The sequence below is a fragment of the Apostichopus japonicus genome, chromosome 19 (assembly GCF_037975245.1).
Source record: "Apostichopus japonicus isolate 1M-3 chromosome 19, ASM3797524v1, whole genome shotgun sequence".
Classification (NCBI taxonomy): domain Eukaryota; kingdom Metazoa; phylum Echinodermata; class Holothuroidea; order Aspidochirotida; family Stichopodidae; genus Apostichopus; species Apostichopus japonicus.
In genome coordinates, this window is record NC_092579.1 from 21,365,707 (window position 1) to 21,393,269 (window position 27,563).

General features: G+C 38.0%; 1 protein-coding gene across 2 annotated transcripts; it reads right to left on the minus strand.

The window, feature by feature from the left end:
• Window positions 1-2,220: 2,220 nt before the first annotated feature.
• On the minus strand, window positions 2,221-21,896 carry LOC139960700 (DCN1-like protein 3). Of its 2 annotated transcripts, none has more exons than XM_071959275.1 (2): window positions 21,738-21,896; window positions 2,221-7,433 (listed from the first exon to the last, which is right to left on the minus strand). In XM_071959275.1, exon 2 carries the CDS (start codon window positions 7,328-7,330, stop codon window positions 6,449-6,451), a length of 882 nt encoding a protein of 293 aa, XP_071815376.1. In that variant the 5' UTR covers window positions 7,331-7,433; window positions 21,738-21,896; the 3' UTR covers window positions 2,221-6,448. The 2 variants fall into 2 exon arrangements, with proteins under 2 accessions (XP_071815376.1, XP_071815377.1); XM_071959276.1 differs by lacking the exon at window positions 21,738-21,896 and adding an exon at window positions 18,142-18,465.
• Window positions 21,897-27,563: the final 5,667 nt, after the last annotated feature.

Here is a 27,563-nt window from a genome sequence, read left to right on the forward strand (position 1 = left end):
CTGTTCATGAACTCCTTGTTCAGGGTGACTAGGTACTGGTGACCGAGTATTAGGTTTAGCTAAGTACTACTGTAGGCTCAGTTGGCTACTAAGCTTACTTGGTGGAGTACGAAGCCAAATATGAATGATCTCCCGGCCAAGGTGAACAAATACTACAAACTGGTGACCATGTATTATATTTAGCTCACTACTAGGCTAAGCTGACCAAACACTAGGCCAAGGTGACATAGTATTAGGCTTATACCTGAGTACAAGGCTTAGCTGAGTACAAGTCCTAGCTGAATACCATGCCAAGTTAAAATGAGAACAAGGTCAAGTTGACTGACTATCAGATACCCAATGCTGTACATACCTGGAACCATTGGTGCTCCATTATTGATTCTGCCATCAAAGCAGTCTTCTAAGCTACTAATTTATCTGAACCCCCCCCCCCCTCCATCTAATTTTAGCCTAAATTTGAACAAGAACTTCAATTTACAAATAAATGAATAACAAACCTTTCAATGAAACACCAACTATGAGCCTATAGTTAAGCCTCAGCAAGTACAAATGATAAAAAACAAACTATTGAAACTATTTCAAGTTGGGCCATTTATCGAGATAAATTAATAGCAAAATTATCACTCTTAAGAAAACCAGCTTAAGAATAGACATTTTACAAAACCATGCTATCTTAATAAAATTGCTACTTCAATTTCTGTATACTAACAGGCTAAAGTACTGCCAAGGGATTAAGGGATCATTTACGTATAAAAAAAAAACAGGCATTGCCATAACAAAACTAAATCAAACTTGACATTTTCTACTTTTTTCCACCAGGAATTGCATTTAATGCATCTGAAAAGGACGTTTTGGAAAATAAAGAGACATAATAAGCAAAATATTCCAACATGGAAAAAAATATACAAATTAAAAATTAAATTAAGTTAAAAAAAAAATAATTTAAAAATACTGTGCTTTCTACTGCAAAAATAACAGAAAAGAGAAGAAAATATATATTTTGGTAAGCAACCGGAAACAAAAAATCTGGCATTTTTAACATAATACTAATGACTTATTTCACAGTATATGATGGAATACCTTTTTCGGTTATTGAAACAGTTCTTGTCTGGTTGTGAACATTTATAAATACACATGAATGAAAAGAGAGCCAAGATATGTGTTATTCTTACAGTAATATAACAATATTGCTAGGCTAGTATGATTGATCTTCACCAATTCAGATCAGGTGTGCTGCCATCTATATATATATATATATATATATAAATATATATATATATATATATATATATATATATATATATATATATATTATCCAAACAGTTCCCTACAGACAGTGAAGTCGGAATGTCGAGGGTACAATACTTTGCGACGGTCTTCATGTGAAGGGCAAAATGAGAAAAATACACCCCTACTTTTTTGAGTATTTTAAATTGTTTTCCCTCAAGACACTGACAACACTTTTCTCTTTTCAAGAAATAAAATGGAGTATTTTTATATAAAGGACTGACATGATCAGCCATAGTAAAAATTTAACATTTTTAATACTGCCTTATTCAGATAATCTTATCCGAGTGTGGCATTTCATTTTCATCTTCTGGGAATAATTTGACAAGCTAAAATTTAAAGGGAGTAGGGGAAAGGGGTGTGGGTGGGGGGAAGACACTAATGACCCTTCATGTCAAATATTGTCTTTTGTATGTGTATACATAAATGTTATCTTTTTTGTGGTTCTTAAGTTATGGATAATGTAACTTAACATTGATACTTAGCAAGTAAACTGGCATCATAACAGATCCATATACTGTGAAGTGTCTTGTTGGAAAGGTCTAGGATATAGCAGCTCCTTATGGAAGGCAAACCTAGGAAAGAAATCCCATGCAGCCTACAATGGGGAAGAACCACGAGTAAAGTCATATCCTGGCCTGGCAACAGTTTTAAATACACACGTCTATCAATCTTTCTTGCCTCGGAAAGGTTGCAATTTTTGCTAATAATGACTAAGTGCTTTGCTGTAAATCGATCACACACTGCAGACAGGGTATATCCGTGTGGGTACATGAAGCTTCAATCGACCATTTTTGTTTCTATATTTATTGCAAAGATCATCTCTATATAAAGCATATATGTATATTAATCAAAACATTGTCAGTAATGGGTATGAGTTATATGCAAAAAGTTAATGACAGTTCCTCAAATCAATCAAATATTTAATAACTCCTTTCTTTCTTTCCCCTTTGTTTTCTCTTCTCTTTCTCTTTTCCCTTCAATTTTCTAGTTTGCTCCTGACTACAAAAGCATTCATAAGTCACCAATACAAACAGATGAGGAGGAAAAACACTTGACAAGTTTGTTAAATGATGCTTCCTACAGCAGGTTTCTAATGATACAGATACAGACGTACCGCGAATATGCTCTAATCCAGTGATGGACATGACACTGATCTTGCAAGCAATATCACGTATAGGATGTGACCATTCCTGTGAAATGATATTAGCGCATCGTATGATCATATAACAGATCAGGAAGTCTAAAAAGGGTATATTGTCCAACAGTAGAGCCGAGGTCTTTATACAAAACTCCCTAAAATACACATATCATGATGAAGGCCGCATTAATAGGGTGTAGAGTACCTCGAAGGACGAAGAAAATTTTCACGAGGACCGCATGTGGCCCACCGTCTGCCATTTGCCCTTTTCTGGATCATTGACAGCCAAAAATGTTAAACACCACTCATGCTTATTAAACCGAATGTGACCCTTGGGCTTCATAGCTGTTACATCAATTCACCGCCCCCCCCCCAACTCCCAATCAACATAATAACAACAACCACAGGTCTTCTAGTCATATTTCCATTATATTAAATACTCTCACAGTGGTGGAATTTGATCATTCTTATACTGCACTGACAACTCACAATCAAAATTAACAGCAAAACTACTTGTAATCCATTATCAAATACAGACAGGATACTGCAATTTACACTTTTATCAGCATAATAATGAAAACTGTTTTTAGCATTTAAGTAGCCTGACACTGAGCATGAACCGAGATAACCTGCTGGGACCAGAGGGGGGGGACTCACATTCTTTGTTTTAAGATCTCTCTCATGCACAATCTGCATATTAATCTTCTTATAGGATAAATCAACCATAACAACAATACAGAAAAGAAACCCAACATCCATGCTAACCCAATATTCAAATTTTCCTATCAATTTCACCCTACTCTCACTCTCCACTTCTCTGCTTGGCACCACATAGAAAAGATTTTGGTTAACACAGCCACAAAAAAAAAGTTTCCAACAACATAAGTATAGACAGCTATTTTATTCCTCCATGTTGTTAAATTGTGTCATCTAAGTATCCTTTGAAAAGATGCTTTCCAAACCGTCTGATACGCAACAATAATGAAGTGTGGGGTGGGGGGTGGGGGGGGGGAATCGATGGACTAAACTCACATAAGGACTACAGTAGCCTTCTTCCGTTTGTCTAACACTTTCTGTTCATACATCATTTCACCAGACCTTGTAACACAATGCACCACGACTTGAAATTCTAATAGTTTCAACTTATGAATGCTATCCGATCTGACTGAGACAGACTTTACGATAAACGATGAGTCATGTAAAATGTACTAGTAAAATATGAGAAACATATTGACGGTGACTTTTAAGACTTCCTGTAACTACCAGCAAATGAAAGGCTTTTTACAACCTAATACTTTCTGTGGTCATTACACCCGGTAACTATGTCACATTCTTTATTCCTGTTCAGAATTCACAAATATTGATATTTTCATTTCTTCACACTAGGATTTCTATTTTTCTTAAAAGGTCAAAATTTGTATTCTCTGACCAGGAAAATCACCTTTATTAGCTAGAACAGACTTTTTCACTGCCAAATAAAACCCATTCCAACTGTAATTATGAGCAAGTTCAGGCTCAGAGCAGTTCTCCATACACACAACTAGTATATAACTCAATTCCCCCCCCCCCCCCCACCCCCATATATTTCAGTACAATATACTGTTAACCTTCAAGAGTCTTCACAGCTTTTATGTCTTTAACAATTTATAATAATTAACTATTAAACATTTAACTGTAAATTAAGCAATTGTAAGTTGTGTAAGTTGACACATAAGTTGCTCTGTACTACTACAGTATCTATGCCAAAAATGGTTTCAGTTTAAGAGGATATTGTCATTAACCTTAAACAAAGCAAAACAATCTTTTCCAACAAAGCAAAAACATAAACTTGGCTTATCTTTGTTTGAAGAAACCATCATTAATAATAGGGTGGGAGGGGGTATGGGGGGGGGGGGGGTCAAAATGATGTAACATTTCTTGGTCATGTTTTGTGGTTATTGCCCGTTCTCTGTGCGCATGACGCTCCACACAAGGTCAGCGAGCAAACCTCCGTGCTCATGAGTAAATGACTCATCAGTCGAAGCAAACAACCAAAGGTACTGCGCCTTTAGAATTTTTCCTTCCTGCTAGCAATGGCAGTTATTAGCTCGTCTCGTTAAGAAACAAAGCACAAAGGCGACTTGTAGATACAACGCGATGAAGGATGACAAACAAATTTATTTGTTTTACCCTATTTGGGGGCGTATTTAGCTTAAAATATGCAATCTAAATTGGATGTAAACAGCTAATGGTCTGCCGGAAAACTTGAGAGGTGATTTTGCTTTTCTGAACAGAAATTTGGTCGTCGGGGACTTGACCGTTAAAAATTTGATTAATCAGTGCAACCTCTTGTATATAGAGAGTTACAACTCTCAAGACATACATAACAATGTTTGTATAAAGGTTTTGGAAACATAGGACAGTCATATCCTCTGCTGCTAAAGTGTGTTGACTTTGTCAAAGAAATGCGTGACGTAAGTTTCCAATATAATGCTCTTAGGACATATGCTAAATTTTTCCGATATTACTACAGAATAAGGATGATTAAGTTCTACTATCATTTCTACTACCCTTCCTGAAACCAGATTTGTATAGGTGTTTTCAAAATTCAACGTTTTTGTAAAAGAAAGACAGAGAGAGCCTCTCCCTATATACTCATAGGCACATTTTAGCCACGACCATAGGATGTTAAATTGACATTTTACAATTGATACCATCCCTCCTCCCATCCATCCCCCCATCCCTCTCCCACCCACCCACCCCAACTCCATCTCCCTGTCTTCTCCTTTGTCTGAAAGTTCTAGTCTATAGTGTGAACTTTACTCTTGTAGTTACTGTAGGTAAAAGAGTTTGATAGAGTGATCCACCCCCCTTCCCTCCCCCTCCCTCCCTCCCTCTTTATTGTCAAAGCTCAAAAAGGGTAGGAATAACTATGAAACTGACACTTTCTATACAAACAACACTGTTTTGTCCAAAGCTAGAAAGAAACAAGATAAAATCACATAATATATATAAATATTTATATATATATATATATATTTATATATATATATATATATATATATATATATATATATATATATATATATATATATATAACAAAAAATCATATATAAATATTTATATATATATATATTTATATATATATATATATCCACTAGTCTCAACTAGTCTCATTTTCTTTTTTTAAAGAATTTAGAGAGACGATATGAATCTGTTTTCTTGTAATTGCTTAGGCCGATCCAGGAGAAACAAAAAATCATTATTTCAAACCAAAGTGTAGTCCATTAATAAACCTTTGTCCAGAGAAGTTGGCCAATTCATTCTAATGATGACATTTCCATTTCAACCCCCCATTTTTCTTTATAAGTTAACATGTTGACCGTACAGTGCAGCAAATTTCTCAAAGTTCTCTGCTTTACAATTCCGGGGAAATTTTAGAAGAAAAAAACTTTTTAAGATTACAAACTGTTGTTGATATAATTTTTATAAATAAGAATCAAGGTTTACTGGGCTTACCTTTATTTTATGATACACGTAACTGGTTAAATATTTGTTCAGATGGTTACTACCCATTCCAAGGATATTCACAAAATGTCCAAAAAAGCTCATACATGTGTCAGTGAAACAGAACAAGGAACAAAATAGTTGTGTAACACTTATTCAACGATTGTTCATTTCCTTTGTTGATGGCTTCTGGTGCGTTAACACAAACTGTACTTAAAAAAAAAAAAAAGGCCGGTTTTAAATTGAGAGTAACTTTTTTACGTACAGTAGGTAAATCTTCGTCATGGAGGTATTTCCTACTCACTTAAGATACAGGAAAGAAGACACGGAAACAATTCACAGAATTGCACAGGGTTTTCTTTTTTGGGTTTTCAAATGGTACAACCTGCCTGCAAGCCAGTCTCCCCGAAACAGCCAAGGACGAAAGAGATCATAATAATCGCACATATTCCGAAAAAAAGAAACAAAATAAAAACTTGGTGATTCAAAAAATGAGGAGAAATGAGAAAACCTTTGGAGCATGGCTTTGTTCTATTACACCATGGCTTCTCGTCCAGTGGTGCCTTCATTGCTATCTGTTGCTTTCATCTTCTCAGATTCTACAAAGTCATCGAATAGACTCGGCCACGCTTCGTTGTCATCGTACACGCTCAGGTTGTCTCCGATTGTTTCTACAAAGTTCAAGAACATCTGCCACGTATCCCTGGATATACCCCTTATTTCAGATGCTAACAGAAACGAACACCACCGGTCCAGGATGGGGGGCTGCCGTTGACTAAAGACTAATTTCCATAGAGGCATAGCTATTTCAATTGGCAATGTTCTCTGTCCGCTGTCTTGGTCCAATCCGAAACCGAATGTAAACCGGTACAAATCTTTAAATGCACTTCTCTGGAGGACCTCTGACTGAAGGTCAATGAACTTGGATTTAATGCCCTGAATCGAGTCCGCGTGCATCGCTCGGCAACCCCGTACGAAACCCTCCCGGGAAAAGTGACACATGGTCGGCGCGTCAAACTTCCAGGCCAACACTAGGACGATGAACTCCTCGGGGTTCACCCCCAAGTCCGAGCAGAATCTCTCCGTCCCTTCGGCCAGTATGGCGTCCGCCGAGGGATCCTTGTACCTCTCAAAGAGTTTCTGAGCCTTGCTGTCCGAAAAGCTGGCTTTAGGCATCTTGGCTAAATCGGGGCTGGGGTTAAGGGTCGGATTTAATTTAGCATGGGACTGGAGTGTGTCCCTCTGGGAAATGTCCGGTTTTGGAAGACCAACTCCCTTCGGAAAGGGCTGTGATACCGCGGTGGTTTTCTCGGTGGTCGTCAGGGTGGCCTTTGGATGCTTAGAGGAATCGCTTGACTTGCCATTGTGATCTAAACCAGAACTAGAACTGCTGCAGCTGGAGAAACACTTGCCCATGGAAACAACCAATCGTAACCCGGCCCCTTAAAAAATGAACCCTCCTGATGACGCTACGTCGTCCTCGCCGACAGGTCACTTACTGGTCATCGTGTGTCACGACCTAATGGGGGGGGGAAAAAAGCAACAAATATTTTAGAATATTAAGGTATGAATTTGTTTCACTCTTTTGCACTAATAAAATTGCAATTAAATATCCCTCCAAAATTGAAATTGCAATTAAAAATCCCTCCAAAATTGAAATTGCAATTAAAAATCCCTCCAAAATTAAAATCCCTGCGAAACTGTTTTGGTAAAGTCGTTCGATGATACCTCACCGATATAATTATTTAAATGTCCTCTCATGCAGATGAATGATTTCAAAGGTTTCTATCTGTTCCATGGACATTGGACAGTATGACATAGCAGGGGACGGTGCAATGGCCTCATGATCCACATAAAGTAAATATTCAAGATTTTAATCGTCCACAATTGAACCAGCTGTAAGGCTTGGACTTAAACCATTGCTCTTCAATTCACAAGCAACAGTCTGTACAATATATATCATTTATATATCTCATACTTATTAACAGCTTTTAAATTGCAAAGTAAAGACCTCTGCTTTCCTGCTCTAACGTGACAGCTATTTCCTATGATTTTTCAATCAAGTCAAAAACCAATTTCCTTTCTTATATCCAAAGCCTCTTGAGACAAAGCCCTTACATATATATATAAAAAAAATAAAAATAAAAATAAAAAAACATTCTCAACTCTTGAAAGTAGAAATTACACAAACGGAAAAAGGTTAGAATGCAACTTGTTCATATCGAAAGCTTTCCACCAAGGGTCTTGTTATATTGAGACTTAATTCACAGCAAACTGTTATCATATATATATATATATATATATATATATATATATATATATATATATATATATATATATATATATATATATATATATATCAAATTAAAAATTCATATGAACACCAGTATCTGGTTTCCATCACCGAACAGAAACACAGGCACTACTTGAATTAAGCAGATTGTTTTTTCAATGCTGTTCAATGCTAAAATTGCATTTACAGCATAGGTAATTGACTAGATATATTTCAAAAATTGCATTTCAAATCAATCATAAATCAAGACATAAGAAAGTTTGAAATTTTACAAAATTACTTTAGTATTATTATTTAACATTTAGTATTTAATACTGATTAATATACATGAAATGTACAGTTCATGTTTTTGAAATTATTGATCATTTAGACTTAGTCAAGTCTTCAGTCTTGTTTGTGAATGAACTTTACTATGATGAGATTTACCAAATTGAGTATATACTTCAGACATTTCTTAAGTAGTTGTTTTGGAAAGTTGTTCATCACCGGTCAGTTCACAGTTCATCTCTATCACACGGACCAACCTTGACCTACTGTAAAGAGGGGGGGGTGTGTAAGAACATCCAATGAGCTACCATATTTTGAGTAATACTCAAAAAAGGTTTGGAAAAATTGTTGATCAAACTCAAACAGCTACCTAGATTTTGTTTTGAATTCCCCTTCCAATACAGCTTACTAACATATTTTTTCTTCTTTTCTCAAGTTTTTTTCCATTTCAACTTCTTGTTTTACATGGTTCCCACACTTCTAAACGAATGAAATTCCTGACATTTTCAAGAACAAAACACATCTTACAAATTTAGACTACAATGCCTAAACACTTCTGATGACCTACTTGTAGGCTAACACTTGTAACTCTTGCAAAGTATGTGCTTACTACTTTTGTTAATGCTAGGTGAAGGGGGGGTGGCTGGGGGGGACATTCAAAGAGCCACCAAGCTCAAACATGACTTGTTGTAGCCATAATTTTTTTCACTACAGTTTGATCTATGCCAGCACCTTTACAGTATCTCAAGATGAAACTTTCAAAAGACAATTTTCCCTTACTTTTCCAGACTAGATTTCAAAATTTCAAGCACTATCACAACCTAGAAAGGAGGTTTTAACAATGTTCCCCTACATGTACATTTCCAGCATGCAGGGAACCATATGTTTAGATATGAAAATCATAACCATACACGACATACTGCAACACAATAACAGCATGTCAGCAGTTTTTAAGGAAACAGGAAAAAGAAAACCACACAAGATCAACTGTTGTGAGTCATTGCAAGAATGCTCAACATTTAAAGGAGGTGAACAAAAATTGTCTAAACTACAGAAAGGATCAGAAACTCCTATGAAACTAACGCTATAACTCCTATCAAACTAACACTAAACCTTGTACGAGCCACCTATGAACAAGAGAAATGCCAACAGAAACACTGAAATTGAAGTCCTTAGTACAATTCGGCCTAAATCCTAATGTCGAAGTTTAGAGAAAGGTGTTAGAATTGGAAACCAATCGCTTTTATATCCTGAACAAATTTAGAACAATTTACAGTGGGTGAAATTTGCATTGGATATTTGAGAAGCACTCTACAGTGAAGCTACAATGTGTTAGAATATTAGTCCCTTTTTTCAAATAATTATCGTCTTAACCAATTTGTTTTTTTGGCTTTAGGTGACAGAAAAGCTCTAGTGAGGCACTTTGTGGGCCTCCCGGATCTATTAGTGTATATTACTGTATGACTCATCAATGAGTTGGCATGCAAAGTGAATTGCAGTGTGTATAGACTCCAGAAAACTAATTGCTGATATTAATGTTGGCTCAATCCAGGTGACAGGAAGGAAACGGACATCTTATAATGGGGGGAGGGGGGGGGGAGGAGGGATACAATGTACAGTAGTAATCCCAATTGGAAAAGTAAATACATACAGTATTTACTTTATAATTATTATAAATATAGAAACAATGTAAAACTGACTGGGATATTATAATTAACAAGAAAAGAGCAAATATTGTTTTGGCTAGAACAAGATTGGAAGCAGCAAAACCCTTTCATCAGTGAACAATTATTTACTGCAATATATTTAATGTTCAAATATTCATATAGTCAAAAATGATAAAGAGGAAGCAGTCAACAGCACCTCCCATTGTATCATATTTCTACTACCCTCCAGTTACAATACACACCCTACAAATACATCACTATAGTTTATAAATCACTTTTTTATTATTTCGTAGAGACCATAAAGGGGAAGAGAGAAAACCTTCAAGACAACTCTCTCTTCAGTTTTGCATTGAATTTGCATCAATCTTTTGGTACACAATCCTTGACCCTGGAAGTGAAAAGACAAGGAACCTGAAAACACTGATAGATTAAGTTTAACTTGAGGCATAGAATTTTTAACCTGGAGGAGTTTCAAATGGGAGCACAGTGATAAACATTACCAGTATATAGGCATTGGTACAGTGTAGACAGGGAAAGAAGGGTCCAAGGAGGTATTTTAAAGTGAGCAATGCAGTAAATTCAGTTTGCCTCTGAAGGAGGTCCTGCTAGGATCAAAGTGTCAGGCCCTCTTACTTTTTTTTATTATGTGAGGAGCATCCAAGTGTGTGAATAATGAATGTATTACAATGTATGGTTTGCCAAGAACCCTGTAAATTGACAACCAAAGAAATAGTGCAGTTGTACAGAGAAAACTTGAATTAAGTGACCAGTGACAGTTGAGAGAGAAGAGCAACTGTATGCACACCACTGTATGTACACCACTGCATGCACACCACTGCATGCACACCACTGTATGCACACCACTGTATGCACACCACTGTATGCATAACACTGTGTGCTTACACCAGTGTGCACACTACTGTATGCACACTGCTGTAAGCACACCACTGTATGGACACCAAGTGTGTATGCATACAACTGTATGCATACTACTGAATGCACACCACTTGATGCACACCACTGTATACACATCACTGTGTGCACACCACTATGTGCACACCACTGTATGCACACCACTGGATGCACACCACCACACCACTGGATGCACACCACTGTATGCATATCGCTGTATGGATACCGCTGTATGCACACCACTGAATGCACACCGCTTTATGCACACCCCTTTATGCATACCACTTTATGCATACAACTGTATGCACACCACTGTATGCACACCACTGTATGCACACCACTGTATGCACACCACTGTATGCATATCACTGTATGCATATCACTTTATGCATACCACTGTATGAACACCACTGTATGCATATCACTGTATGCATATCACTTTATGCATACCACTGTATGCATACCACTGTATGCACACCACTGTATGCACACCACTGTATGCATATCACTGTATGCATATCACTTTATGCATACCACTGTATGAACACCACTGTATGCATATCACTGTATGCATATCACTGTATGCACACCACTGTATGCACACCACTGTATGCATATCACTGTATGCATATCACTGTATGCACACCACTGTATGCACACCACTGTATGCATATCATTGTATACATATCACTGTATGCACACCACTGTATGCACACCACTGTATGCATATCACTGTATGCATATCACTTTATGCATACCACTGTATGCATACCACTGTATGCATACCACTGTATGCACACCACTTTATGCATACCACTGTATGCACACCACTGTATGCATATCACTGTATGCATACCGCTTTATGCACACCCCTTTATGCATACCACTGTATGCACACCACTGTATGCACACCACTGTATGCACACCACTGTATGCACACCACTGTATGCACACCACTGCATGCACACCACTGTATGCACACCACTGCATGCACACCACTGTTTACATACCACTTTGTATACAACTATATACAGTACATACTACTCAACTGTTAAACAAAACACTGTATGCATACCACTGTAGACATACTTACTGTAAACATACTGAGCTGTATACATACTACTGTAGCTGTGGACTCCAAAAGTAGCTGACAGATCAAATCAAATCAAATCGCACTTTTCTTGTTAAGCCTGACATTAATGGCATGAATCCATAAAAAATTGAAAGTGAAAATAATTTTCCTCAACTCGTTCAAAATGGATGTAATTAGAAATGTCTGTTACAGTGATCATTGTCAGAATAAACCAATAAACTGATGATTGGATGTTTCGTAATTGTATCAGGGAGGTACATCTGGTACAATATCAGTGGTGAGGGGGCTAAAGTAAAACAAGGAGGGAGAAGGCAAATTAATGTAATTTGCCTTCCAAAATGCAGATTCCTTCACCTCCCACCCCATGAACAACTAATCAAACTTGGTACAAACTGATTATAAAAATAACTTCCTATGTCAGTAGATTATTTCAACAAGGGCCCAACAGGCAGTGGCGGAGCTAGGGGTATTGGTCAGGAGAGGCGAGAATGGTCTGTAGGGACACTATCTAAGTGGAGGGCCACCACAGGTTGGCGCGGAGCGTACAGAAATTTTTTGAGTAAAGATACTCCCTAGATCGCCGGATATGACCCTTTCCGGGCCTTGCTAATTTGCAGATAAACGAAGAATAAATAGGTTTCATCGCCAAATTACAGCAACAAAATGTAATCAATAGGGAGCGCAATAAAGAAGTCAATAACCGCGAATAAGTAAAAAGTGGTAAAAAGCTGAAAAGGGCGCCAGCAGTCCATTTGAGTCTGTCAGGGGGGGCATCCGCCCCCCCCCCCCCCCTGACTGTATGGACGCTCCGCCACTGCCAACAGGCACTATGGCTCCTTGCTTAGTGGAATATTATTCAGGGTTGTATGTCATCATTTATCATAACAGTTATGCCCACATGTACCAGGTATTAACCAACAACTGCATTCCAAGTTTGGATATAATCTCATTTAAGGTTGTGGAGTTATTGTAATTTTAAAAAAATTGGACCCTCCCAAAGAAATTGGGCTTGATAAAAATTTTGCACATTAATGGTCCCAAAATAATTTGGCAAGGACAAAGTGGCTCAAATATTAATTTCAAAAATGATAACTTGGTCAGTTGTAAATAATGAGGTACTTTGCAAAAGAATAACTACATACCATACAGTAGAAAATAAAATATTATATTCCTTATGTTTTCTTTAATGCTTATATCATGTTATGTTAAGGTTTTATAAAAAAAAATATACTCATAAATTTCTTAAAGTTTGCTTTGACAGAACACATTTGATACTTCCTTTACTTCTTTTTCTTCCTTTGTTTATATAATGTCGTTCAACTTGTTCATGTTTATCTAATGTTTATATACTGTTATCCTATGTTTTTATCAAATTCCTCTGTTTGTTTGTTTTAACTTTTACTTTGACAGAACACATTTAATACTTCCTTTCATAGTTTTTCATTCTTTTGTTCTGTCAATTTTGAAATGAAAAATATTTAAATAGTTGTTGACATTGTTTTCCTTTTCTTTAATGGTTTTTTTTCCAGAAAAAGTTATTCAAACTTGACTTGAACGCCCCATAAAATTTGCAATTTAAAAGACATTAGGCCATGATAAACGCAGCTAAATGGTAAATACTGAACTTCAGACATAGACCACAGTGCAAAGCAATGAACCAATGACCTTGCTAGGTGAGCGTATAAATTGTCAACAGAATATAGTCAATGGAAAATTACTCACAGGAGATATAACACTACTTCAGTCAAATTTATGCATATTTAACCAAAACATAAAATACAAACTGTTTCCAGAGTACAGCATACAAACCAAATAGAAAAAGTTAATATATTCAGTACAAGAAAGTTAGAAGTCAAAATTACAACATTAATCCCCTGCTCACTTGTCCACGTAACTTGTCACACCCACACACACAATTGGGCACAGTCACTGGGACCGGGCATTACAGTGCACCACATCAACGGGTCTCCTCGGGGGGGGGGGGCTTCCTGTAGAGTGCAGCCACAAACCAGCACACAGTACACTTGTAACTATACTGACCCGCCCGACACGATACTAACCGGTTCCTAATTTATTACCTGAATCCTACGCAAAGTGTGATTTAAAAAAAAAATTAGCAAATGGACGGTTAGGCAGATTTCCCATTGATTTATTGTGGTGTTAGGCTACCATGTGGTTGAAGATAACAGCAATAACGAAGGTACCAGCCCGACGCGATACTACCCGGTTCCTTACTTATTACCCGAATCCTACGCAAAGTGTGAATATTTTTTTTTTTTGCAAACCGATGGTTAGGCAGATTTCCCATTGACTTAGTGTGGTGTTAGTCTACCATGTGGTCGAAGATAACAGCAATAACGAAAGTATTCCATGGATATCTTATAACTGCGTCATAATTTCAGCTAATAAACAGATGGCTAGGCTAGATTACCCCATTGAATTAGTGTGGTGGTTGGCAACCATGTAGTCGAACGGGTACCCGGTTCCCGATTTTTGGACCCGTGTAAACACTACTATCTATACACCCCACCACTACTCAAACCAAATTGCATGGAGCTGTTGTATATGCTAGTGGTTGGTGGTACTCACCATATTCCATGAAATAATTTAGTGCTCAGATTTTTGGTAGCAGTTTGAATAATGTTCTGAATTTTGTCCCATGTAAAATACTACATGGTTCCTGTAGCTGCTATATATATCTTTGCACACTTAGCACTCTGTACTGCACAGTACAGTAGTCTACAACTGTGAATACCAAAGGATATTGTGGAGTTGAAACTTGCAAAACTGCTATCAATGTGATATTAGATTTTACATAACAATGAGTCATTGTGAACCAACCACATTGTGACATACTGTACTGTACCGTGGGTCAGGAGCATTCAAAGTGTATAATAAATAAACCCCAAAGATGTTGCACAATAGCAACATCAGGGGGGGAAGTCAGGGGTGGGGAACAAATGACCCTGGTCTTTCATGCCACCAATGGATTCAATACTGTAAAAGAATGCAAGCCCTACACTATAGTAATGTTGTACAATGTTTAAGGGCATGTTAAGATACATATATGACCTACTGTATCCAAACTGAAAGTCCCGTTCCTCAATGCTTTACAGGTACTGATGACAGATCAAATTTCACCATAAATGCTCAGCTAAGGGGAAATAGATTTTACGGTCGGATTAACATGTTTTCACTCTTTTGGATATTATCGTATGAATTGTAACAAGTTAAGCCAGAAACAAAACTACTTCTAAGTTCAGCAGCAAAATTTGCCAGACGTTTATGACAAATCGTACTGAGTCAACATACTGTAGCATACCTTTGTTTTTGCAGCATGACACTGTAACATTTGAAAGGGAAAGACGGGATTTGCAGAATACCCGCTTTTACGTATGTATCTGACATCTGAAAAATATTTTGTAGTTGAGTGAAGACCTGTTGGGAATTCACTACTGTACATCTCTCATTTGAACTAACTAGCCGTTTCTACGTTATCAATGGAATCATAAACCTGAAGACACTTGTGGTTTTATGACACCATCAGTTTGAAGTTCGTTGTTTGACCAAAGTTCGTTGTATGGTTCTCTTCCAGGCATTGGTGTAATAATTTACATGTATGGGTGAGACATTGGAATGTATATTAATTAACGGTGAAGAAATCTCAAAGCACCGAAACATTTCTGTTAAGGCGAGCATTGTCTGTGGATATGAACAAACCTTAATGCACCGAACACTTCTGTTAAGGCGAGGGTCGCTGTGGAAATGGACAAATCCCAAAGCACCAAACATTTCTGTTAAGGCAAGTGTTTTTGTGGAAGTAAACAAACCTTAAAGCACCAAACATTTTCTGTTAAGGCGAGTGTTTTTTTTCTTGGAAATATTCGATACGATGTTTACTTTATTTCATATCCAGTGCATTAAAACCCACCTCAGTGTCAAAAGGAGTATCGGAAGCACTTTGACGTCATTTTTTCTGTTCCGCAAAGTTTTATTGCTAACTTGTTACGAACAATGAGACAAATAAACTATTAAAGGGGAAGAAAAAACCCCCAAAAAACAACTGCAGTACACACTTTAGAATTTCTAGAAAACTTTCAAAGAAATAAGGGAGAAACCCCTACAAAATACGAATGTAGAAGGAACCGTAACTGACTAGCAAAATGCCGAAAGTTTGCACTAACAATGGCACTGTACATTGTATGTTAGTATTGTTATCGTTTACGTAGTAACAGTCCCACACATCCTACTAATGTCACTCACTATGGATTTATCGTACTGACAAGCTTCGATGACCTTCTTTAAACCACCTGATTGCACTTACTGAATAAGTTTTCCAAACCAGTTGTGCCAACATACTCAAAAGAAGAATGCAATTGATCAACTTTTGAAAGACACTCACCTAGATGTTTAAGTCATCTTCTGTGTTGTATTGAATATTCATGTTAACGAGTACATGCCTACAGTACATGGCTAACAAATTTGAATCGACGCTCGAGAAGCCATCGCCCAGACACTTCAAATTCGTATTGATGGCATGCAAAATTAACTATCTAGAAAAATTTGAATTGATTTTTCTTACTTTTCACATCAATATTTGAACTACATCATGATCAGTCAAGGCTAACAACAGTAATGGGATTTTAGTAATGAATAACAGGGCAAATTATCAATGGCCATCCAAGACGACCAAGTTTCTATTCAAACAAACACAATAACCTTTGGAGGTTGTTTGCATGTACCTCAAATTCAGATTTTATTGTACAACTTAATACCTACAGTACAGAAGGTCTCCAAACAGGTAACAGTGATTCACCCCAATAGTTGTTGTTCTGTTCACCGAACCGACATGTCTTGCCAACAGTGTACATACAGCAATGGTCTTTGTTATTTGCTACAATGTTTTGGACGACAAAATTTGCTTTTCAAACAACCAAAAAGTAAAGCTTGGTAGTCCGATGGACAACGACAAGAACCGTTAAAAATTTGCCATGGAATGGCATGAAGATATTTATCAAATTAAAAGTCAAATCAAATCACAAATCAAATATAACACAAAGAAAAAATCACATCAAATCAATCTTAAAAAGTCACGGGAAAACATGTCATCGGCTTTATCTCACAAGCTGACAATCCAGAAACCAAGGAAATGCTACACTGGCCCCACAAGTTACTCTGTACCATAATCATACAAGAACTTTGTAAACATCCTCCCACCAAAGCAAAGTTATAGTACAGTTTGAGGAAATATAACTTCTTAGAAGCAGTGTGTAGCATAATTTTTGTGCCCAATTTGAGGCTCGTGGGAGGGGTGGGGGAGTGCTCTAGGGGAAATAAGGAGGGGGGACACCAACACCCCTACCCTATGTGGAGTGATACTCACAATGGTGGCATCTTTTTACATTTTTTCAAACAGGCAAATTTTCCTTGAACAAACTATGAGGACCAAATGCTTTGAGCAGAAGGTATGTGAAAGGCAAAAGGAGGTGGGGGAGGGGGGTAGAGAATGATCAATGAAGGTTTTAGAAAGTACAGTAATTGGAAGAAGTGGATGTGGAAATGTTAATTGAATGTTCCTCTAGTCCAATGGGTATCCAGCTTTCAAAGTATTATATATATATTAAAGATTTATGTAACTGTATTCCGGAAATTCAATGGGTATCCAGCTTTCAAAGTATTATATATATTTTAAAGATTTATGTAACTGTATACCGGAAATCGCACAGTGGTTTGCAAGAAATCAAAACAGTATGGATTTCAATGAGCTAGTACATATCATACAATAGAACTTTGTACAATATACTTTGGATACCAGCTGAATTTGTCATCTACCATAAACCTTTTCATACCAGCCAGTTTACCAGTCCAAGAGGTCTAATTGAAGAAGTACAATACTAGAGACTAGTGTAAATTTTAAGTTATGATAAATACTGTACAGAAGAGTACTTCAGAATTATAGATCTTGGTATTTAACAAGAACAGAGATGTGACTTACTGAACATAAGGCTGTTTAATAGCTACGTATAGTCATCAAGGAAACTGTCAAAATGAAATGTACACAGCAATGCCTTCTGAGAAGAGACACGTACCAAGCCAAAGTAAAGTTATGAACACTGTAAATTTCAATACCTTTGGTGACGACAGATTACATTTAAGCCAAGATCCCAATTACCTTGACTATGACTTCTACATTACAAACAGAGATTCAATTTTCGACATTAGTAAACACACAAACCACACAAACTAGTGATACACACAAATTACAAACCACACAAATTAATGAACCACAAAAACCATTTGTAACTTCCTGATTTTAAAGTGACGGATGTAATTGTTACAGTACTGTATAACAGTCTCTATTTTCAAATTGGCCAGAAATGGGTTTACACATTTGAAAGAGCTGAATCTGAGCTTTAATTTGCCAGTACTTAATATTTAAAGGCCTATGTTGATGGGCATGGATATGGATATGGACTTTTATAATGGGTGGTCCACCTTGAGACAGATTCTGTTGCAATTATCCATAAAAATGACTAAAAAAGCTCTTTTCAGGAAATTGCTGTTTTTGTCTATAGCTTCCTATCCTCTGAAGTACCTGCCTCGCACCACCAAAGGGGTGCATACAGCACCATATACAGCACCATATACAGTACCACATACAGTACCACATACAACACCACATGTTAAGATCCATTGATTGAGAGTCTGGTGGAAACGTTCATAACCAAAATGTTTACATTTACGGTTCTGTTTACACTTGGAACAGGATCAGTTTTCAGAACAGAACAGTTTTCAGGATCAGAACAACAATACAGCCTGGAGTCTCGGCACTGCAAATCTACCTTTTAAAATAAATGGCGTACACTAATGCGAAATGTGGGGGTTGACAAATGTCGCTGATTTCAAAGAAAAACTCCTACCATAAATACATAAACAAAATTTTCTCCTTTTTAAGCAAAATGTGTTGGCGTACAGTATAAAGGCCAAGTCGTATCCATTCTCTTACGGTTCTACCGGCAGAATTTGGCGACTCTCATTCTGCTGGTACGCCTTCTTTCTTACTTATGGTTTCCACATAATACACTAAATTCTGAGCACAGTCATTTTCCAGCCAAAAGATTAAAGTTGACTCAATCCTTTTGGCTTGGCACTGTTTTCCAAATTGTGTCCTACTTTCTTGTTTCTTCTCTTTTTTTGTATCATTCAAGTACACATCCAGCAAGTAAAGTTACCATGGACTTCAGCTTTTCCAGGGTCCATGTCATTATAACTCTGTCTAAGACAAAATTGTTAATAGTGAACGATAGTTTTGACTGACTAACATCTTTGTTCATTTTCAGAAACATTTTCATAAGAAAATCTTGCAAACGATAAAGCAATTCATATCTATTCATCCATCTTGTAATCATTTGGTGATATTCCTTACCTCTTGATGTTATTAGTATATATTTAATGTATTGTTTAATCTCACCCAGGAAACATTTGATCAAATGCATCTTTAGGACAATAGTACAGAAGTTAATAAATGTACAGATGTAAGTCTTTGAAGCATAATCAGTTTAAACAAAACAAACAAACAGATGCTCATAGTGTTAATATATGCACATACAGTAGGCCTATACCTATACATACACTGTTCAACAAGAGGCTCACACACACATTTTTAAGGAATTTTCATGGAACCTGAAATAAGTTTGACCGAAGAAAGGTATCTGGATAGCTGCATCACATGGCTAGTACACTATCAAACAATACAAAAGAATTTGTGTTCATAACTTTAACCACATTATCGTAACAAAGAGGCAGGAATCACCTTTCTGTACAAAAACTACACTCCACAGAAAACCTTCATATATATTGGCAAAGGGGGATTGTGCAGATCATATTGACAAATGCAGACACAGACCTGATGTGATATAGCCTAATAGTTTCTTAAGAAGAAGTCATGAAAACACAGGGCAAACTGATAGCATTCACTGAAAGGCAATAATTCAGGTTTCTGTTTGCAAGTTCTTAAATAAATCATTACAGTATCATGCTTTGTAAGGAAATGTAGTTAACCTTGTGACTTGAGCACTCTAACCATGTGACAAGCTGATGCCAAACCTCTATCACCAAAGTGTAAGAGAGTGATAGTGTAACGGTTCATATGAAAATTACGCAACTAATCTTCACTTCCGAATGGTAGATTCAGAGGGATGAGAAAGTGGGTGGTGCCCCTGAGATTGGAAAAGAGGGTGCAGCGCTTAGTTTGTTAAAAGCTTCCACACAAAGAACTTTGAACTGTGAACAATGAGTGTGGAGTATGTTAAAATATTATCAGATGACTTGTTGCCGACTACAAGCTAATCAAAGCATTGCAAAATATCTATTGTCTGCTTGGGAACAAATCTCTGTTGTAATATGACTGTTGTTAGCAATATAGTTAGCCATCTGCAACTTTAATGAACCTTTCTGCATTGTTCCGGGTCAAAATTTCCATGCTGGTGTCACGTAATGACTGGATTGATTACCCGGGAACCTGGGGGAACTAAAAAAGCTACTACCTGGTCCAAGCTGTAACTACCCAGTCTGGAACATTGGAAAAAATCATTAACACTGGTCTTCATTTTCGGCTACATTCAAAGTAATGAAAGGCCGGAAAAAGTTCTTGTATATCCTTCAGTAACTTTATCCTTTGGTGATCTTGTCTTCTTTTATGGTGTACTTAAGTGTACAATTTGGTTGAAAATTTTAACTATATGATATTGCGGTGCCATATACGTGCCGTAACTTTCTTGTAAGAAACTTGGTCTTCCTATGTATAACTGAAGGCACGCAGATGCATACTAAATATTAGGCTTATGTATGCCCTTAGTATAGTTAGGCTTTATGCAGATTGTGTAATGAACAGGTACCTGAGGGACCCGGCTGAAATAAGCAAAGAAGTAGGCTATTCAGGGGTAAGTATTCATAAAGTTCCCATTAATAGGGTTATCCAAGTAGGCTAACATAATTAAATTAGGGCCCTGTGAGCTGTTTGCCTTTCTAGTGTGGCTTATGTTGGGTACACCTGTGGTTGTTGTAGTGACCATAATGAGCAGATAACATGAAATAATGATACCAGTGTTCAGTACATCATCTGGCAATGTTACTTTGATGATGTGCTTAAACTTCGAAACCAATTATGTCTTTATCTCTTATTCTTAATGGAAGTGCGTGGGCTAGGGGGATCCAACGTATATCCAACCCTCTCTACACTAGCTCTTCTGTAACAAAATGGAGAACATTGTACATTTGGTCTGCTTAAATTGGAAGGTCTCAAGTATTCCGCTGCGTACAGACTGTAGCCCTTCATTTACTGGCCATGCTAAGTTCGGGTAGCCTAACACAGTTTACTCTGTTCCTACACTGAAGTATTGTGCTAACCGAACCATTTTGCTTAGGCGCGAGGCTGTCTCGTTCAAGAATACACACAAGCCTAACATAAACATAGCACACACAGAAAGAAAAGATGCAGCAAACTTTCTTCCTGTGAGTTATGGAAAGGCTTTACACCAACGTATATATCAAATTTTATGAGACAAAGGTCTGTTCAGCATAAATAAATACCTTTGTAAAGCCCGGCCTGTAATTTTGGCAACTTAAATATAGGAATCGCTACGTTCTTCTTGTATGTCACATTCTTCTTCACACCCGTACGTAACATGTACAAGGACTTTCCACAGCTGATCTGCTATTGCTATGCAGTATGCGCATGAATGTACTAAACCTTTAAAAAGGTTAGTAGGAAGTGAAGAATGACGTCATGATTTCTTTTTTCTTGAAGGGCGTCTCTATATGGTACGGACGACTGAGCATAACATAAAGGCACCAACTACTGTGTGAGATTTTTGGTTGCACCTTGGAGAGAACGGACAGGGTTGAGGGGAAGGTTTGAGCGAGGGAGGGGGAGGGAGGGCAATGGGTGACTATATATGGTAGGGATAGGATGTGTGAAGTGTCGGTAGCCGCGCTATCACAACTTTGAAGGGGCAATGGTAACATTCCATATAAAGCAGGGGTGAGCAACCTACGGCCCGCGGGCCACATGCGGCCCACCAGTGATTTTGTTGCGGCCCGTGAGATGTCTCAAGAAAAAGAAAAAAAATCAACTTATTTTACATCATCACAAAAAACGAGTTAGTTTTATCGGCACTAATGATGTTGTCAGGAAGGCCCTTCTATCCCCATTAATTATCAACTGTACGGTATTGACATTATGTTTTTGTGAATACAGATTAAGTAACACACACCTATTGCTTGAAAGTCCTCGGAATCAAAATCAACAGCAGGTCGTTGGTTAGGTGCGGCCCAGTCAATTTTTCACTCCTTATATCTGGCCCATATATTCTAAAAGGTTGCCCACCCCTGGTATAAAGAGTATAAGCAAACTTGGAATCTGTATTAAAGGGTGACTAGCTTTATGAACAAAATTAATTTTGGTTTGTTACAGACGATTACTAAACACTTCTCTCAGTCCAGGCTGTACCCATATACCACATTTAATTGTTGGCACTAAAAATGAAATGTCATAACATAACTTGTCTAAAACAAGGTACGTAAAGACAGTCACGTTGGTTTGTGCACAGGGTGTGGGGGGAGGGCAATGGACCCCACCTCCAGGGGGAAATGGTTCAGTCAGGGATTTTTGTATTCTGCCAGGGAAGAATAGTACACTACTATGGGTGATCACGCCCGCCCCCCCCCCCCCTTGTATTTTAACCTAACACAAAATCTTTATTATCAGAGCCTTGCGTTTAGAGTTTGACTGATATAGACCATGTACTCATAGTCTAAATATGCCCACCGTTTGACATCTAAATTTTAAACAAAATCATGGAGGACCTCAACCTTCTACATAGGCGACAGCTTGAATGACCCCAGGGCAACAACTCTCAATTATATAATCATTTATTCGCCTCTGCCCCTCCCATAAAAGTTCAGGTCCTTCCCTTAATCAGTAAAGGTTTGATTTTGAATTTAGTATTAGTATTTATTAGCACAACCTCCCGTTTAGAGATACTTATAAAAACCTAAATGAAAGTTTAAATATGCCTCAGAATGCAACCATTTGACTTCTAAATTTCCATTTCTTGCATACATGAGAGTTGACTTCAATAAGCACATGGCAACACCCTCTCCTTTGTAAAAAAAAAATCATTCACATCTTGTCATCCCATAAATAACCAGTTCACTACCTAAATCAGTTGGGGAGTTAATTATTATTTATTTATTTACTACAATGTTGCATTTACAGCTACTAATATAGACCTAAATTTAACGTTTTAAGTTTAATTTTTCCTGTACGTTGATCCCCAGACCCCCCCCCCTCCATACATAAGGGTCGGCTACAATGACCCAAGTGCAGCCCTCTTCCTTGATAAAAATCCTTCATTCGTCTCTGGCGCCTGTCCATAAAAGTTCAGCCCCATTCGTTAATTAGTAGATGGACACATTTGAAATCCTGTGAACGGCGCCACCGAACTTAGCATAGTCAGCTTGTCCTCCTGATCCTCCTCCTCCTTTCATATCAAACAAATTGAATTACTGAAACTTTTTTGAAATGAAACGTGGTCAGTCATGTTAATGAAAACCATTCATTGTAACATAGGCGTACGGGACCATTTCAGTTTGGGGGGGCAGAACGTTTTGTGCCCGAAAGTTCCCGTGACACTATCTAAGCGGAGCGCCACCATCGGTTGGCGCGTAGCGTACAAGAAAATTTTTGGCACACAATGCCTCTCAGATTGCCGGAAACGGCACTTCTGAGGCCTTGCAAGTTGCATCTAAACATTCTTTATTTTATAATCTCACGATTTAGAAATTTACACTTCCCCAAAAATTTGGTAAATTAGAAGAAGAAACAATGGTAACATCACTTTGAAGGGGAAAAATGGGACAGTATATTTTTGAAGCTCCTATTTAGTTACCTTATTTATTATTTTAACACAGTACTCAGCTACCTCCAGAAAAACATAAATTGTTCAACAACACGTAGGCGGGATAATGTCGCTGTGTCGGGTGAGACTGCAATTTGTCTCACAAAAAAGTATAAAATATAACAAAGAATATGATAAACGTGTACTTCTAGGCTTGTAGGCACCCCCCCCCCACCATCCATGAACAAGAATACGTTTCTTATATACACTCATGTTGGGGATGTCCAGGTCAAGGGCGGCGGAAGCACTTTTAATCTTGGGGGGGGGGGCACCGACATCAAAGGGCACTTTGCAGATATTCGATTGGGCTGATGCAGCCTTATATTTAGTACCCTTTATAACTCTTATTGTATTATCTTATTTGTGTAAACACGTCACTCCATCACAACCCCCCCCCTAAAAGAAAATATGCATACTAGCACTGCAATATCCAATGCGCAAATTGGGAAACAAAGAACAAGTTTTCTTTTTAGAAAAAATGAGGTGAAATCATGCTAGTTGCTAATGTAGGAATCTTCCGAATTAGATTTTTTTTCTTATTAATATCTAAACAAATCTTTTTCATTCGAAATAGCTTTGAGTTTGACCCACAGAAATTCATTAAAAGTCACGGGCTTAGCCAGGATCTGCAAAGTTGTATGCACTACTATCTGAGCGGAGCGCCACCATTGGTTGGCGCGGAGCGTACTAGAAAATTTTTGGTTTAACAAACCCCTCAGATGGCCGGAAACGGCCCTTCCCGAGTGTTCATTCTGGTTCCCTGGCCTCTTACTAACTTGAGGCACCTCAATTTTTATGTAGAAAAAAGGCACATTTCTAACCTCAGGAAAAGTGGGGGGCACGTGCCCCCTGTGCCCCCCCGGTTCCGCCGCCCTTGGTCCAGGTATACAATTGACTAGTTAGAAAAAAATTGATCGTGCAAAAAGCGTGGTAGCCCAGATGAACTGCGCTTACGGTGGTGTTACACGGAAATATTCGGGCATCATGATGCTAAATAAAAAAAATCATGGAATTGTCGGGCAAAAATTTGAAAAAGATTCGGGCAAGCTACTGCATATTTATATATATATATATATATATATATATATTTCCAGAGGACAAGAAATTCGGGCAAAAGTCCTGAACAATTCGGGCAGCCTAAGAGGAGAAAACAAATATATATATATATATATATATATATATATTTTTTTTTTTTCTCCTCTTAGGCTGCCCGAATTTTTCAGGACTTTTGCCCGAATTTCTCGTCCTCTGGAAATTTGGGGGGGGGCAGTCTGCCCCCCCTGCCCCCCCGCCTCGTACGCCTATGCATTGTAACAGAATTGCAGTATATCGAATTGCATCGTGATGTTAATCAAATTAACTAACTTGAAAAACTGAATTGTTAAACTTGATTCATTCTGTAATTTCTAACACCCAAATCTAGAAAAGTACAAAGAATAAGTGACCCATTAGAGAAAAAGATGCGTAGAGATAACTAGAAGTTGCTTAGGGGAATTCTTTTGTTGCGGTGTGTGCTCCAAACGGAAGCTTCGTATTTCCTTTTATAAATACCGCCACCAATTAAGCAACCTCAGCTATATGACTTTGCCTCGGTCAGAGCCTTATATATAGCTCCAGGGACGTAGCCAGGGAGGAGCAGTGGGGAAGATCCCCTCCCCTCCCTCCCCACCCCACCCCTTGCCAAATTGAAGTAAAAGTAGGAAATATCATTGAAGCCCTCTTTTCAGGTTGAAGGAAGCTAAGAGACCCTTCTCAATCTTTCCCCTGAAAGTTCCATCCGCTACGTAATACAATACTCTTATTATTGTTTATTTCCTGCAACGTGGGATGCATTTTTGGGCAAAAAAAAATAATACCAATGGTCGAGACTAAAACACCAATTATACGGTACCTTCGTCGCCCCTCGAGCTACAATTTAGGAATAAAAGGAAGAGATATTTGAAGTTCACCTTATACCAATGTTCATTAAAATTGCAAGAGTAAACGTGAAAATGTTCCACGGTAAGCATTGCTTGCCATGTCTACATTCACATAATTAGATTCTACAAAATATATACTAGCTGTTACAAAGTCGTTATCCGATATGTTTGGTAATTTCCTCGTGCATCAGAGACCCAGATACATGTTTGAGGGATGTGGGATGAAAAGGGTGGGGATGGGGAGGTCAGGGGTCAGACCAATGTCTTAGTGGTGTTGAATTTCTACCTGTGGTGGCACATAACCCGGTGCCATGAAATCATTGCTGTGAAAATCATTGCCTTCCCAGTGTTTTGGGCCCGGAGCATGACAGAGGATGCCAGAGAAGGTTGAGAGGAGAGGTAGGGGTGGAGACGTGGGGATGAAGAGGGGATTAGGGGACTGGAACGGAATGGATAAGAGGGCAGGGGGACGTTTGATAATGTGTATACAATAGATGGCTGTATGCCGGACATGAGACTGATTCAGAAGGTTCGTGTAAACCATAGAATCCTAGAATAATCTGGTCTATAGAGTACACATTTGCACGATGAACCACAAAGAAGATAATACAAGTGCTAGGAGGGTCCCAATGGGTCACATGATCCGCGATGGACAAGCGCAATGTGTCTTTGTGCTAATCTACATTGCACCACCATTTTAATAAGCTTCATTGGGCCAATGCATTTTCAAGTAGAGGATGAAGATATCTGCGCAAAAAGGAAGGGAACAAGCCTTTCACTGCATGTAGGCCCTATATACACACTTAAACCTTCCAGCATTGAAACTTAGCTGGTGGTCTTAAGTACATCGAATTATTCAAAGCAATTTCATTGAGCTGGACATAATCCAGGGTGGGAAGGATTGGTTGAGGAGGAGGTGGGAAGGTTATTTTTTTTTTCATTTTGGCTAGATTAATATATAATCATGAACTACTGAACACAGGACTAGACTAGTCAAGGTATACAACAAGGGCAAACTAAGGAGGGTATGAATCTCAAAGTTTCCTTACCCAAATTACCCTACCCCACGCCCCCCCCCCCCACTTCCAGCTTAAGGTACTCTTCACCAAGTGACAATACTAATTGTTTATTGTAACAAATCAAAATCATTATTTCTAGCATTGCTCTTTTGTATCTCTTGGATGATATTCCCATTATGTAAGGGAGTGGGGGTGGGTGGGGGAGGGTGAAGAAAAGGGGGAGGGGTGGGATCGAGAGAGTGGTAAAAGGAGGGACAGTGGAGGATGGAAGTGGGCTTCATTTTTCGCTGAGGTCAGGTCAATCCCCTCTACAACACAGAGATATGTTCAGATCTCTTCCAGCAAATGACACCTCTTTTCCCACCCACCTCCACCCACTCTCCCCCATTGCCATTGACCCACTTCCATACTTGCCAAACTCACCAAGTCTTAACATAAATTCACCTCTGTCAATTAGAAAGCAGACACACACACACACACACACACAAAAGAATACAGTGAAACAAGTGACTTTTCAGT